Source organism: Choloepus didactylus, chromosome 4 (genome assembly GCF_015220235.1).
Source record: "Choloepus didactylus isolate mChoDid1 chromosome 4, mChoDid1.pri, whole genome shotgun sequence".
In the NCBI taxonomy this organism is placed as follows: Eukaryota; Metazoa; Chordata; class Mammalia; order Pilosa; family Megalonychidae; genus Choloepus; species Choloepus didactylus.
This window is the reverse complement of record NC_051310.1, coordinates 165,836,200-165,852,903: the sequence shown is the minus strand read 5'-3', so window position 1 is coordinate 165,852,903 and position 16,704 is coordinate 165,836,200. Positions and strand designations below refer to the sequence as shown.

Here is a 16,704-nt window from a genome sequence, read left to right as displayed (position 1 = left end):
CAGCATCAAGTGGAATGAATTATAGAAATTACAGAATTGTAGGAGAAGCCTAGCCTTTTCCACATGATTTTTAAAAGATCCGTGTGGTGTCTACAAATGTCTGAGTTTCTCAATGTGTATGTCTGTGTGTGTGTATTTTAAACTCTTGTGCTTGTTTAACCTGTGTGTTAAAACAGTAGTATAATTACAGATGTACTTTGTTTCTAATTTTCAGTAGGTAAATGTTCCAGTTTACTAATACTGCCATTATGCAAAATACCAGAAATGGATTGGCTGTTATAAGGGGGGGGGGGGGGGGGATTTTGTCACAAAGTTACAGTCTTATGGCCATGAAAATGTCCAAACAAAGGTATCAACAGTAGGGTACCTTCACTGAAGAACACTGATGGTGTCTGGAAAACCTCGGTTAGCTGGGAAGGCATGTGGCTGGTATCTGCTTGCTCCCAGGTTGCATTTCAAAATAGTGTTCTCCAAAATGTCAGAGTCAGCTTTCAAGGGCCATCTTCAAAATGTCTCTTTAAGCTGCAGCTCCTCTCCAAAATGCCACTCTCAGTTGCTCTGAGGTCCCTCTGTTTGTGAGCTCTTTTTATAGGACTCCACTGAACTAATCAACACCCACCCTGAATGGGTGGGGCCACATTTCCATGGAAACATTCAGTCAAGAAGTCACACCCTAATCAAAGATGTCACTCACAGTTGGGTGGGTCACACTCAATCATAAGGTTCCAACCTAATTAACACTGCTTCTGCCCCTACAAGATTGCACCAAAGAACATGGCGTTTGAGGGGACATAATACATCCAAACCATTACAGTAAACCATAAATCACTACCTGTAAAGAAATTATTTTTCAAATGATATGTGAGGATTATAAAGGTAAATGATTGAATTAAGTAAGATTTATGATTCTTAGCACTTCTATAATTATTCCTGTGTATGCCAGGCATGACCAGATTTCCTGTATACTTGGGTATATTAATATTTTGTTTCTATTTGCCTTGAGATGAGAGCTTTTCAAAACCAAACTATTATAGAATGAAGATTGCAGAGTTATTAAGCACACAAGATGAGCAGTTTGACTATCTGAGATCAAATTCTTGGTATGTCACATTGTAACTGACCTTGAGCAAACAAAATTACCTAAGGGTTCTGTGCTGATTTTACTGTCTCAAAATGTGTGTTAATAATATTACCCACTTCATCAGGTACTGTGAGAATTAAATAATATATGTAAAGCACAGTCCCTAATACACAGCAATCACTAAATAAATTAACTCAAAAAATTACCTTATGACATGAAACTCTTCATATTAAGTTTCTGATACAATTGTATTGTGATATATGCATCTTTGAACTATTTCACAGCAGCTAAGCAATAGTGCCCAAAGCCTAGTTGAGTTTATTCCTTATATACCTGTAAACAAAAACAAACTTTTAGGGGACTTGCCAGATGGCTTAAATGGTTTGAGTGTTAAGTTCATTATGGTTCGTTATGGTTTATTTGGCTTGACTTTTTACTAAATTTATTTGTACATCTTATTGTTCAGATAGTAGATTAAGTATCTAACTTCATAAACTAAAAATCTAAATGACACCAATTTTCTTTTTCTGCTTTCTGCAGGAATCAGTGTGGAATTTCTATGTTCCTTACGCTCAGATGCAACCATGGAAAGCCTTACTGCTTGTTTACATGCTTTACAGGCCCTTCTAGATGTTCCTTGGCCCAGATCTAAAATTGGCAGTGACCAGGTGATTTCTTGTTTTTTGTTAGGCTCCTGAGGATTTCAGGGAACAGAAACACAATCAGGTTACTTCAGTGAACAGAGAATAAACACAAAGAAATAAAAAAGAAAATTAAGCAGCTGCACAGCTAGGCCTCAGAACTGGAAGGCCATCGGCATCAGCAGCTGTGATGACCCAGGAGAAACCATGCCTCTGAATAACTCTGCCACTATCTCTCTGCTTCTGCTGTAATCAGCTAACCACTCTATAGCAGCTCTGTTCAGTTAAACTTTCTGAGATTATGGGAAGGTTCTTTATCTTCATTGCCCAATACAGTAGTCACTTGTCACTTATGGCTTTCCCTCGGTGTCTCTCTCTGCTTCTGTGTACCCTCCTCTTCATATAGTTCTATATATTATTTTCCATTTCCCCAAGAAAGGATCTGTTGGTTCCATATGGTTATTGTCCATTACAAATTATTCCTACTGGGCTGAGTTCTCTCTCCAGGTCTTTTTTTTTTTTTTTAATTCAGTTTTATTGAGATATATTCACATACCATACAGTCATCCATGGTGTACAATCAGCTGTTCACAGTACCATCATATAGTTGTGCATTCATCACCCCAATCTATTTTTGAACATTTTCCTTACACCAGAAAGAATCAGAATCAGAATAAAAAATAAAAAAAAAAAAGAACACCCAGATCACTCACACACACACACACACACACACACACACACACATACACACACATTCCACCCTATTTTTCATTTAGGTTTTATCCCCACTTTTCTACTCATCCATCCATATACTGGATAAAGGGAGTGTGATCCACAGGGTTTTCACAATCACTCTGTCACCCCTTATAAGCTACATTGTTATACAATTGTCTTCAAGAGACAAGGCTACTGGGTTGGAGTTTGGTAGTTTCAGGTATTTACTTCTAGCTATTCCAATATATTAAAACATAAAAAGTGTTATCTGTCTAGTGCGTAAGGATGTCCACCAGAGTGACCTCTCAACTCCATTTGAAATCTCTCAGCCACCGAAGCTTTATTTTGTTTCATTTCGCATCCCCCTTTTGGTCAAGATGTTCTCAATCCCACGATGCTAGGTTCAGATTCATCCCCAGGAGTCATATCGTGCATTGCCAGGGAGATTTACACCCCTGGGAGTCAGGTCCCATGTAGAGGGGAGGGCAGCATCTCTCCAGGTCTTTTTAAAAGATTGCTGGCCAGCCTATAAATGGAGTCAGACACTAAATCTTTGACCCATTTAAAAGCCATCATAAAAGGATTACTGTGCCAAGCATGGCACTTCTTTGACTGCTTTTCTTAAGGACAGCTATGCATTGACCAGGCACCCTTAGCATTATGTATTGTCCCGTATATTAATTTTTCATCACTGACTCCTGAGTGTTAAGAAAAGTGGTGATCTGATATTCTCTCTTGTAGACTACCTGCAATTTAACTAACTAAACTGTTCTTTATGAGGTTTAAAACATTGGGTTCCTACCTGACTTAGTGTGGGCTTGAATAAATTTTAAACTCTTGTGCTGGTTTACCCTGTATGTTAAAACTAATATTATAATAACAGCTGTACTTTGTTACTTTCAAAGGTAAAAGAAAGCAACCAGACTGAATGATAGGAAAGACAATGGAAAAAGGAGTGAAGTACTATTATCCCCTGTATTTATTCTTCAGAGCAATATACATTCTATTTATATTAATTTAAAATACACCTTTATTGTCATACTTCTTCATTTTTATTATCTATTATTGGAAAGCCTTAATATATAAATCTTGGAATCTACATGGTGGCTCTTGTAATCTTTTAGCCAAAATTTCCATCTTGTTTTGGCAATTTCCTTTTCTTTTTTCCCAGTTATGACCTGTGAGAAAATGATCTTTTCTCATAGTGCTATCTCCTACAACATTGGACTAAAGAGCAATCTGGAGTTGATTTAAAGTGGAGCAAGTGTTACATAGCCCTATTTCAGAAAGTAAACATTCCCAAAGTTTAGCTGCTTTTTTTGCGAAATATAAGAAAGAACATTAAATGAGATAGTGTATATTACTGTTTCTAGAATTTACTATAGGAAAAATTAGCCAGTATTTTTTTAAAGACTAATGATTTAAGTTCACCTGTTTGTTGTAAATGGTTCCTTGTGAAATGAGTGGGTTTTTTTTTTTTTAATTACTTTACTAATGCAGTTTTAAGTAGGAACTTTATTAGATACTATTAAAATGAACTAACACTTTGATTTATGTTTTGTGACCAGTTTATATTTTCTTTTTCTGAATTTTGTCATGGCATTTAACACTGTCATTTTGAAACCCCACTACCTTCCCCCCAGAATAGTATTGGTTATCCAATACAGTTGTCCTCCCCCCCTCAAAAAAAAGTAGTATGGGGTATCCAATAGTTTCTCCTAAATGTTTTCTATGATAGGACTTGGGTATCGAGTTATTAAATGTGCTGCATCGAGTAATTTTGACCAGAGAATCACCTTCCATTCAATTGGCTTCACTTGAAGTGGTAAGGCAGATTATCTGTGCAGCTCAAGAGCATGTGAAGGAGAAAAGACGAAGTGCAGAAGGTAAGTGTTAACTCTTAGTGCCTAATTGATTACATACCATCATTTTTTTAAAAGGCATTACTTATGTATCTATGTATTTATGATAATCTATTGTGTATAATAACAAATATAATCTCTCTGGCCATGGCTTTAAGTCCTCTCACTCACTCTACATGGTAACCTCGATAATTGACAGTAGCTAACTACTGTTGTTTGAGGAAATTGGAATTTTAACAGAGCTTGTCATGGGAATCCTTTAAACTGATAGAGTACTTGCTAACTGATAGAGTACTTGCTTTGGCCACAACTACTTACTAATGAACATGGGAAAACACTACTACCATTGTAGCTTCTTAAAGACATCAGGAACCTAGGCGTCTATCCTCTGCTTCACCACTATCAACATTTAAGGTTACAGGGGAACTGTTGGAGCTCCAGCTATCAGGTTCGCATTCTGTATAGCAAGGAGGTAACCAGACAATATTGTAAGGCTGAGAGGGTTACCAAGGTTTTCTGTTGATCCAGTGCAATAAGAAATCATAATAATAAAGATAGTAGCTTTTACCTCCATAACTGCTTTCTCTTTCAGGCTTTTAACACCCAAGATAGCCATCTAAATGTGTTACCTGTAACAGAAATGAACTAAATTATCTTCTACCAGAAGCAAAGTAAATGCAAAATATTTATTAAACACTTTTTTTTAACTTTATTTATTGAAAAATTAAAACAAAAAAAAAAAAACACACTTCAAACAAAACAAAGGATTAAGAAAAACAAATAACCTAACCTAAAATAACTACATTGCTTCCAACATGTTCCTACCATACCCCAAGAAAATTAACAAACCACAACCAAACTATGGAATAAGAAAAACAGGATAACCTAAAATAACTACGTTGAAGCTAATTTTTTTTTAATGCAATAGCTTTTTTTTTTCTTTTGATAAAGTAAACACTGTTTTTTCTTTTAGTTGATGATGGGGCTGCTGAAAAGGAAACCCTACCAGAGTTTGGAGAAGGAAAGGACACAGGAGGACTTGTGCCTGGGAAGTCTTTGGTCTTTGCAACACTAGAATTGTGTGTATGCATTCTTGTTAGACAACTCCCAGAACTAAATCCTAAATTGACAGGGAGCCCAGGAGTAAAAGCTACAAAACCACACATGCTTTCAGAAGATGGAAGTAGATTGGTTTCAGCTGCATTGGTTATCCTCTCTGAACTTCCTGCGGTGTGCTCTCCTGAAGGTACGCTGTGGTATACGATTGCTTTACTTGATCTTGAAGGAAGAGAAATAGTTATGGCAGATAATGGATTCTAGTTGCTAATCTTGTTCTTGTTAAATTAACGTTAACTGAAAGATTTGGGTATGGTTTTTAATCATCTAAAATAAACATTACATTTTACTAACTTGTGTTATTAAAATCATGAAAATGGATAGCAAGTACTATAGATAGATGTGTTTTTCTATAATGAAAAATGTTTTACATCAGTCACTGGCAATTATTAAATCTTGGGCATTTCTTGGTATAAAAGTTCTAATGAACTTACCCTGCCTCAGTGATAACAAGTTTGTCACAATAGCCAGTTCGAATACAAAATTTAAGGCTCTCTTTATGTCTCGGTTGAGTCATTACCTCCTCCTGACTCTTTCTGTGAGAATCTTATACCCAGAAGTCTCCATGCTCGTTCCTGTTTCTGTGCTATCAACCATGGTTGTTACTTGATCTGAAAAGATCCCCATCCCTTCTCTACTTTTTAAAATTCTGCCTTCCTTCAAAGTTTAGCTCCAGGCCTACCTCATCTGTAAAGCCTTCCCTAAAATTTCTAGCTCACTGAATTTTGTTGCTACACACACACACACACAGGTTGCTTCTGTAAGTCAGATATATAGCTTTTATAAGTCATATAGAGGCATTTTATGCAATTAGATTATGATAAAATTATATAAATATAAATAGAGATGTAAATACACATATATACATACCCAGAGAAAGACACGCCTTATTTCCAACTTAATTTTTTGTACTCTAGGGAATCTAGCATATAATTGGTAAGTATATTTCTGCTTAAATATGTCTTGACCAATTTATGTGCTATTTTATGTGCTATTTCATGATGTCAAGGTTCAATCTGAATTAAAATCTATTCTCCTTATTCTCACACCTGGCTTATAACAAGAGTGGCAGAAAAAAATCAATGTCCGAGGAATAGGATTGAAAATATATGGCACAAGTTTTGTTGAGTAATATCTGAGAAAATTAAATTGACCGTTTTAGCTTTATTCTCTTCCCTTTCATTTTAAATTTACACCTGATTTAGCAACTTCTTTGTAGTCATGAAAACTTTAATATTTTGCACTTGGTAGATCTCTATAAATTCCTTGAAAAGAGTTTTTTTCTTTTTTTTTTTTATTTTTTATTTATTGAAATCGTTCACATACCATACAATTATCCAAAGATCCAAAGTGTACAATCAAGCCCCTGGTACCATCATACAGCTGTACATCCATCACCACAATTAATTTTTTTTTCAATTTTTATAACATTTTCATTACTCCAGAAAAGAAATACAGACGAAAAAAAGGAATTTCAAATCTTCCCATATCCCTAACTACCCACCCTCCATTGGTGTTGACTCATAGTATTGGTATAGTACATTTGTTACTGTTGATGAAAGAACACTAAAATACTCCTAACTGTAATTAGTTTGCAATAGGTATATTTTTTCCCTACGTGCCCCTCTATTTTTTTTTAAGTTTCCGAATAGTAATTATTTTTCTGATATTTATAGCCACCATATTTGATATCACAAAATAGTGGCCATGTTATAAATTTTACAGATGAGGATATTGTTGCACTATTCTCACCATACATAGGTTGCAGAATAAATCTAAATACAGATCAATACTTCCCCTTTTTCCTCCTTTGTATATTTACAAACATGCCTACACATAACCCTTGCTATTCAAATTATTTTTATCTGAACCAAGGAACTAAATGCATTGGGATAATTTTGTTTTGTTTATAGGAATTCTCACTATAAACTATACAAGCTTAGGGATCAGAGAGTAAATAGATTTTTGTTTTGCCAAATCCTCTATCTGAACTCAGAAGCTAAAATGGTTCAGTGTTTTCCATTAACTATGCAATAAATAGCAAATCTTGGGTCCACAATTAATGTTCTTTTGTTTTAGTGTATGAAATAGAAATCAATAATTGCCATTTAAATTTAGTGGTTCAATGACTATAATAACAGATGTCTCTCCATATATAAATAGACATTTTCACCAACACTGCTCCCTATCTGCCTTTGCTCTATATATCCCATGCCTATCTCCAGACAATGGCATCTAATCTATACCAACCAATAAAACATAATTGAGAATACACATCTTTCAATGCTCTCAAAAAGTATAAGAGTATTCCTTTGGATTTTCAAAAGAAGTCTATATTTTCAGACTTAATAGTTTTTAATTATTCTTAGTCTAATTCCTGTTTTATCAATTAGGAAACTAAGAGTCATCTTACAAGTTAAGTGAGATGACCACATTTACAATCAGCAAGTCAGAAAAATGAGGCAAGTATCTTCATCTTCTGACTTCTGGTGTTTCAGAAAGAATGCCATACCATAAACCTGAGTTATCCATTTGAAATACAGTGAAAGAAATGGTAGCATGGAATAGGATGTGATACCAAGTATGTTTTCTCCTTCATAATGTCACCATTCTGCAATGTCTGTTTATTCTTCTCTGAAATACGGAATTAAAAATAATTTAATATAGGGTTGTGCCTTATGATGACTATGATGATAATAAAGCCAAACTTATATTCAGTGGTCACTATATGGCTTAAAAAATGTATCTTCATCTAATATTACGAAACCTTTCTCCATGTCTCTCCTTTCTTTGTTTCTCTGTCTGTAGGGCTCCCTTTAGTATCTCAAGTAGGGCAGGTCTCTTGTTAGCAAAATGTCTCAGCATTTGTTTGTCTGTGAGAAAGTTAAGCTCTCCCTCAAATTTGAAGGAGAGCTTTGCTGGATAAAGAATTCTTGGTTGGAAATTTTTCTCTCTCAGAATTTGAAATATGTCGTGCCACTGCCTTCTCGCCTCCATGGTGGCCGCTGAGTAGTCACTACTTAGTCTTATGTTTTTTCCTTTGTATGTGGTGAATGGCTTTTCTCTTGCTGCTTTCAGAGCTTGCTCCTTTTCTTCAGTATTTGACAGTCTGATCAGAATATGTCTCAGAGTGGGTTTATTTGGATTTATTCTATTTGGATTTTGCTGGGCATTTATGCTTTGTGTATTTATGTTGTGTAGAAAGTTTGGGAAATTTTCCCCAACAATTTCTTTGAATACTCTTTCTAGACCTTTACCCTTCTCTTCCCCTTCTGGGACACCAATGAGTCTTATATTTGGATGTTTTATTTTATCTATCACATCCCTGAAGTCCGTTTCTAATTTTTCGATTTTTTTCCCCATTCTTTCTTTTGTTCTTTCATTTTCCATTTTCTCATACTACAGGTCACTGATTCATTGTTCAGCTTCCTCTAGTCTTGTATTATGAGTATCCAGAATCTTTTTAATTTGGTCGACAGTTTCTTTTATTTCCATAAGATCTATTTTTTTATTTACTCTTACAGTTTCTTCTTTATGCTCTTCTAGGCTCTTCTTCATGTCTTTTATATCCTGTGCCATGCTCTTCATGTCCTTTATATCTTGTGCCGTGGTCTTGTTGTTTGGCTTTAGTTCTTTGATTAATTCCTCCAAGTACTGCATCTCCTCTGATCTTTTGATTTGGGTGTTTGGGTTTGGGTTATCCGTATTGTCTGGTTTTTTCATATGCTTTAAAATTTTCTGTTGGTTTTGGCTTCTTGGCATTTGCTTAACTTGATAGGGTTCTTTTAGAATATGTATGCTAATTCAAAGACTTCTCTCTAATTTCTCAAACCTACAGCTAGGTGATGTGCACTTTCTCTAACTAACCAGTAGGTGGCATCTGTGAGCCACCTTTTCCCCTCAAGCCAGTTCTCCCCAACTTTATCTTTGTGGTGTGTGGGGTTCTGATTCTTGTGGGGTCCAAATGGTGCACCAGTTTTTCATGTGTAGTTGGTGCTGTCCGCCCTGAATGTGGGGTGTGTGTCTGAGCCATTAGGGAGCAAGGACGGCTTTAACAATCAAACCTCCCAGGTGTTCCTGGAGATTTAAAGCTGTTCCAAGAATCTAAACCTTTAGTTCAATCTCGCCACAGATTGTCTCTGGCGCTGACCCACAAATCCTTGGTATTGGCGTATGGTCCTTGGGATTTCTGAGTGGGTCTTTCTTCCAAGCTGTGCCCTTCTAAGGCCTCTGCTGAGGGAAGGCTGTGGTACGTCACAAGTGCACGCTGACCCTCAAGAGAAGTTCCGGGCTGCCAGGCCATGTAGGGGCGTTCCCAGCCTGCTGAAAGGATGGCTGAATGGGGCGTGTTAATTTCCCCCTTTTCGCACTGCTCTGCCTTCCTAATTCCGGGACAATTAGCTGCAGGTGTGCGAAAGGCTGTTGTCCATGCCAGATATTGTGGCGTGTGCGTGCATTGCTGGAAACACTTCCCATCGCACTGGTTTTTTTGGCACAGCTCTGGGCTCTGGCTTCGGTGCTGGGCAGGAGCATTCCCAGCCTGGAAGATGGCTGTGAGGGGCGTGGTTTTCTTCCCCTTTTGGCTAACCTCTGCCTTCCTAGCTCCAAGAGAATTAGCAGCAGGTGCCCGAAAGGCTATCATCCACGCCAGATACTGAGGTGTACTCATAGGCTGTGGAGACACCATTCCTGCCACACTTCCCTGTGCGGTTCATACCAACCCATGGTTTCCCCACACCATAGTGTAGCTGCCGGATATTCAGCAGGTTCACTCACTCGTTTCAGAATGCAGACTCCCAGTTTCAAGCTCACGGTCCCTGTGGATTTAGCAGACCTTGTCCAGCTAGTGTATCGCTGGAACTGGTGCTCTGGGTGACTTTCTGGCTTTTATCTAGTATTTTTCATGGAGGTGTTTTTTTGCCCTGGCTCTCCTAACCGCCATCTTCCGGAAGTCTGGATCCACAGTTTTTACTTACAAATTTTATGCTGTGGTCTTGGGCATTCCTCCCAATTCGGGTTGGTGTATGATGATTGGATGGTCGCGTTTGTCCCCCCACAGTTATTTCGGATTATTTACTAGTTGTTTCTGGTTTTTTTCAGTTGTTCCAGGGAACTACTTGGCTTTGACTCCTCTCTATGCTGCCAACTTAGATCTTCTCAAAAAGAGATTTTAAAATAAAATAAATTCAACATTTATCAGCTACCAAATAAAACAAAATAAGACAGCAAAAGCATAATGATACTAAGTGATGCATTTTGTGTCAAGTTTATTTTGGCTATTTATCTCTTTGATTTTAGGTTAACATATAAACAACAGATGAAGTGTTACTCAAATATCATTGTTTTCCATTCAGTTTCCAAGGAAATATTTAACTTTTTCTAAATAACCCCACAAAGTATAGATTATATATCAGTTTCAAGAAACCTAATCAGATATAATCAAAATTTAATCCACCCAAAGTGAATGGTAAACAGGGACTCAAACAGATACTTGTAATACCAATCATTATTCAGAGAAGTATTATTCACCTTAGTCAAAAGGTGGAAACAACCCAAGTGTCCATCAAGAGATGAATGGATAAGCAAAATGAGATAAGTAAATACAATGCAATATGATTCAGCCACAAAAAGGAGTGAAGTTGTAATTCATGCTAAACATGGATGAATCTTGAACATGTTAATGCTATGTGAAATAAACTAGGCACAAAAGGACAAATGTTATATGAATCCACTTATATGAAATATCTAGGAAAGGCAACTTCATAAAGGAAGAAAGTACATTAGATTACCAATGGCTGGGAGGAGAGGGGAATGGGAAGTTATTGCTTAAGGGGTATAGACTTTCTATTTAGGGTGATGAAAATGTATTGGTAAGGGATGGTTGTGATGGGTTGCGCAACATTGTGAATATAATTTATGCTACTGACTTATACTCTTAAAAATGGTTAAGTTGGGTAGAATCAAGATGGCATACTAAGACACTCAAGGACACTGACCATCCACAGAAGGTTTAAACACCAAACAAGAACTGGCAGAACCATCTTTCTCAAAGCTCTGGAAAACAGCCAAAGGGTTGCAGTAACAGGAAATCACCGAATCAAGAAAATGGCAACTTAAAAATGTTATGATCTCATTGTATTGTTGCTGGCCACTTCTGCATCACATCTGTGATGGTTAAGTTCACATCTGTGATGGTTAAGTTAACTTAGCCAGGTTATTGTGTCCAGTTGTTTGGCCAAGCAATTACTGGCCTGATTGTTACTGTGAGGATACTTCATGGACATAAATCTTCAGTAAGTTGATTGCATCTGTGGCAGAATGCTGTAGGAGAACAAACAGATGGCAGCATCTTGGGGCAAAAGATTAAAGCTCCAGGAAATAGCTGAAGGACTGCAGTAACAAGGTGGGCACCTAATCAAGAAAAAGGCATCTTAAAAGCGGTAGGATCTCATAGCACCCTAACTGTTCCCTTCCCCCAACCTTCACCAGCTAAGAGCAGAGCCAGTCTGCAGTCCCAGTATGGATCAGTGTTCCCAGTTCCAAAGAGAGCAGAGTTATCCTCATGCACATACTGGATGCATGTATGTTTGGCTCAGTCTTTCTGGTGGTGGTCTGAGGGACTCACTGTCCCAGAATTTGCCCTGCATGTAGAAGGGGTATCACAGAGTTCTCCTACAGAACACTGTGGGAGTACAGTCAAGTGGTTGCCTGGGGGCAAGGGATTGCTGGTTGTAGGACATATTATATGGTACCCAGGACTGTGAGGAAACTTCTCTAGCGAAGAGTGAGCATTCATCCCCATATAAGTAGGAATTCCTAGGGCATGTGGACAGAAGGGACCAAGGAAGCCTCTATGCTTTGGCCTGAAGCTATTCTCTAGACTCATTGTATGAATAACATCTGAAGGTCAACCTACAAAATCTGGGAAAGGTGTTTTTTTTGTTTGTTTGTTTGTTTTTAATCTTCTGTCATAACACTTCAGACTCTATGTTCCAGATATAATTCATTAAAATATCAAAATAACCAGGTTTTACTAAAATATTACAAAACATACAAAGAAACAGAAAGTGATGGCCCAGGCAAAGGAGAATATTAAAGCATTAGAAATCCATCAAAAGCAAACTGAGAGATTTGAATAGAAAAAATAATGAAGTTAACAACTGTAAAGGTAAAATTGAGCTGCTTGGGAGCTGTGATCCACAAAAACGACTTATTACCGAAGATTCCCATAATAGGAATGACTCCGACTTTGAAACTGTACCAGCAGTGCATTAGGTGCTGCAAAGCATTTTTTGAAAAGTCACAGTAAAGCTGCATCCATTCATTGCTGATGGCTAACAATTATTAACACCTTTACAGTAATGTTCTAGGTTTTTCAATCAATCTTTGTATTAAAGTGTAATGTTTCATAGCTCAAGGCTGCAACTTTTTCAATTGACATACTGTTTCTTTTTTTTTTTTTTTTTAATCATCATTTTATTGAGATATATTCACATACCACGCAGTCATACAAAACAAATTGTACTTTCGATTGTTTACAGTACCATTACATAGTTGTACATTCATCACCTAAATCAATCCCTGACACCTTCATTAGCACACACACAAAAATAACAAGAATAATAATTAGAGTGAAAAAGAGCAATTGAAGTAAAAAAGAACACTAGGTACCTTTGTCTGTTTGTTTGCTTCCCCTACCTTTCTACACATCGATCCATAAACTAGACAAAGTGGAGTTTGGTCCTTATGGCATTCCCAATCCCACTGTCACCCCTCATAAGCTACATTTTTATACAACTGTCTTCGAGATTCATGGGTTCTGGGTTGTAGTTTAATAGTTTCAGGTATCCACCACCAGCTACCCCAATTCTTTAGAACCTAAAAAAGGTTGTCTAAAGTGTGCGTAAGAGTGCCCACCAGAGTGATCTCTCGGCTCGTTTTGGAATCTCTCTGCCACTGAAGCTTATTTCATTTCCTTTCACATCCCCCTTTTGGTCAAGAAGATGTTCTCCATCCCACGATGCCGGGTCTACATTCCTCCCCGGGAGTCATATTCCACGTTGCCAGGGAGATTCACTTCCCTGGGTGTCTGATCCCACGTAGGGGGGAGGGCAGTGATTTCACCTTTCAAGTTGGCTTAGCCAGAGAGAGAGGGCCACATCTGAGCAACAAAGAGGCATTCAGGAGGAGACTCTTAGGCACAAATACAGGGAGGCCTAGCCTCTCCTTTGCAGCAACCGTCTTCCCAAGGGTAAAACTTATGGTAGCGGGCTCAACCCATCAAACCACCAGTCCCCTATGTCTGTGGTCATGTTAGCAACCATGGAGGTGGGGTAGGCGAATACCCCTGCATTCTCCACAGGCTCCTCAAGGGGGCACTACATCTTTTTTTTTTTTTTTTCCTTGTTTGTCTTTTTTTTTTTTTTTAACTTTCCCTTCTTTTTTCAAATCAACTGTATGAAAAAAAAAGTTAAAAAGAAAACAAACATACAATAAAAGAACATTTCAAAGAGACCATAACAAGGGAGTAAGAAAAAGACAACTAACCTAAGATAACTGCTTAACTTCCAACATGTTCCTACTTTACCCCAAGAAAGTTACATACTATAGCAACATTTCAGTGAACTTGTTCCTACTACATCCATCAGAAATTAACAGACCATAGTCATTTCTGGGCATCCCCAGAACGTTAAATAGCTTATCTGTTCTTCTTGGATTATTGTTCCCCCTTCCTTAATTGCTCTCTACTGCTAGTTCCCCTACATTCTACATTATAAACCATTTGTTTTACATTTTTCAAAGTTCACATTAGTGGTAGCATATAATATTTCTCTTTTTGTGCCTGGCTTATTTCGCTCAGCATTATGTCTTCAAGGTTCATCCATGTTGTCATATGTTTCACCAGATCGTTCCTTCTTACTGCCGCGTAGTATTCCATCGTGTGTATATACCACATTTTATTTATCCACTCATCTGTTGATGGACATTTGGGTTGTTTCCATCTCTTGGCAATTGTGAATAATGCTGCTATGAACATTGGCGTGCAGATATCTGTTCGTGTCACTGCTTTCCGATCTTCCGGGTATATCCCGAGAAGTGCAATCGCTGGATCGAATGGTAGCTCTATATCTAGTTTTCTAAGGAACTGCCAGACTGACTTCCAGAGTGGCTGAACCATTATACAGTCCCACCAACAATGAATAAGAGTTCCAATTTCTCCACATCCCCTCCAGCATTTGTAGTTTCCTGTTTGTTTAATGGCAGCCATTCTAACCGGTGTTAGATGGTATCTCATTGTGGTCTTAATTTGCATCTCTCTAATAGCTAGTGAAGCTGAACATTTTTTCATGTGTTTCTTGGCCATTTGTATTTCCTCTTCAGAGAACTGTCTTTTCATATCTTTTGCCCATTTTATAATTGGGCTGTCTGTACTATTGTCATTGAGTTGTAGGATTTCTTTGTATATGCAAGATATCAGTCTTTTGTCAGATACATGGTTTCCAAAAATTTTTTCCCATTGAGTTGGCTGCCTCTTTACCTTTTTGAGAAATTCCTTTGAGGTGCAGAAACTTCTAAGCTTGAGGAGTTCCCATTTATCTATTTTCTCTTTTGTTGCTTGTGCTTTGGGTGTAAAGTCTAGGAAGTGGCCTCCTAATACAAGGTCTTGAAGATGTTTTCCTACATTATCTTCTAGGAGTTTAATGGTACTTTCTTTTATATTGAGATCTTTGGTCCATTTTGAGTTAATTTTTGTGTAGGGGGTGAGGTAGGGGTCCTCTTTCATTCTTTTGGATATGGATATCCAACTCTCCCAGCCCCATTTGTTGAAAAGACCATTATGGCTCAGTTCGGTGACTTTGGGGGCCTTATCAAAGATCAGTCGGCCATAGATCTGAGGGTCTATCTCTGAATTCTCAATTCGATTCCATTGATCTATATGTCTATCTTTGTGCCAGTACCATGCTGTTTTGGCAACTGTGGCTTTATAATAAGCTTCAAAGTCAGGGAGTGTAAGTCCTCCCACTTCGTTTTTCTTTTTTAAAGTGTCTTTAGCAATTCGAGGCATCTTCCCTTTCCAAATAAATTTGATAACTAGCTTTTCCAAGTCTGCAAAGTAGGTTGTTGGAATTTTGATTGGGATTGCATTGAATCTGTAGATGAGTTTGGGTAGAATTGACATCTTAATGACATTTAGCCTTCCTATCCATGAACATGGAATATTTTTCCATCTTTTAAGGTCCCCTTCTATTTCTTTTAGTAGAGTTATGTAGTTTTCTTTGTATAGGTCTTTTACATCTTTGGTTAAGTTTATTCCTAGGTACTTGATTTTTTTAGTTGCTATTGAAAATGGTATCTTTTTCTTGAGTGTTTCTTCAGTTTGTTCATTTCTAGCATATAGAAACATTACTGACTTATGTGCATTAATCTTGTATCCCGCTACTTTGCTAAATTTTTTTATTAGCTCTAGTAGGTGTATCGTTGATTTCTCAGGGTTTTCTAGATATAAGATCATATCATCTGCAAACAATGACAGTTTTACTTCTTCTTTTCCAATTTGGATGCCTTTTATTTCTTTGTCTTGCCGGATTGCCCTGGCTAGCACTTCCAGCACAATGTTGAATAACAGTGGTGACAGCGGGCATCCTTGTCTTGTTCCTGATCTTAGAGGGAAGGCTTTCAGTCTCTCACCATTGAGTACTATGCTGGCTGTGGGTTTTTCATATATGCTCTTTATCATGTTGAGGAAGTTTCCTTCAATTCCTACCTTTTGAAGTGTTTTTATCAAAAACGGATGTTGGATTTTGTCAAATGCTTTTTCAGCATCTATTGAGATGATCAATTGATTTTTCCCTTTCGAGTTTTTAATGTGTTGTAATACATTGATTGTTTTTCTTATGTTGAACCATCCTTGCATGCCTGGAATGAACCCCACTTGGTCATGGTGTATGATTTTTTAATGTGTCTTTGGATTCGATTTGCAAGTATTTTGTTGAGGATTTTTGCATCTATATTCATTAGGGAGATTGGCCGGTAGTTTTCCTTTTTTGTAGCATCTTTGCCTGGTTTTGGTATTAGATTGATGTTAGCTTCATAAAATGAGTTAGGTAGTGTTCCATTTTTTTCAATGTTTTGAAAGAGTTTGAGTAAGATTGGTGTCAGTTCTTTCTGGAAAGTTTGGTAGAATTCCCCTGTGAAGCCATCTGGCCCTGGGCATTTATTTGTGGGAAGATTTTTGATGACTGATTGGATCTCTTTGCTTGTGATGGGTTGGTTGAGGTCTTCTATTTCT

General features: G+C 37.4%; 1 protein-coding gene across 5 annotated transcripts in view; it reads left to right on the top strand.

The window, feature by feature from the left end:
- HEATR5A (HEAT repeat containing 5A) overlaps positions 1-16,704 on the top strand; it is a 201,071-nt gene that overhangs the window by 163,947 nt on the left and 20,420 nt on the right. For all 5 annotated transcript variants that reach the window (XM_037834752.1, XM_037834754.1, XM_037834753.1 and 2 more), the window contains 3 exons: positions 1,622-1,749; positions 4,175-4,322; positions 5,272-5,544. In XM_037834752.1, coding sequence (XP_037690680.1) covers positions 1,622-1,749; positions 4,175-4,322; positions 5,272-5,544 — 549 coding nt within the window. The remainder of the gene's footprint in view (positions 1-1,621; positions 1,750-4,174; positions 4,323-5,271; positions 5,545-16,704) is intronic.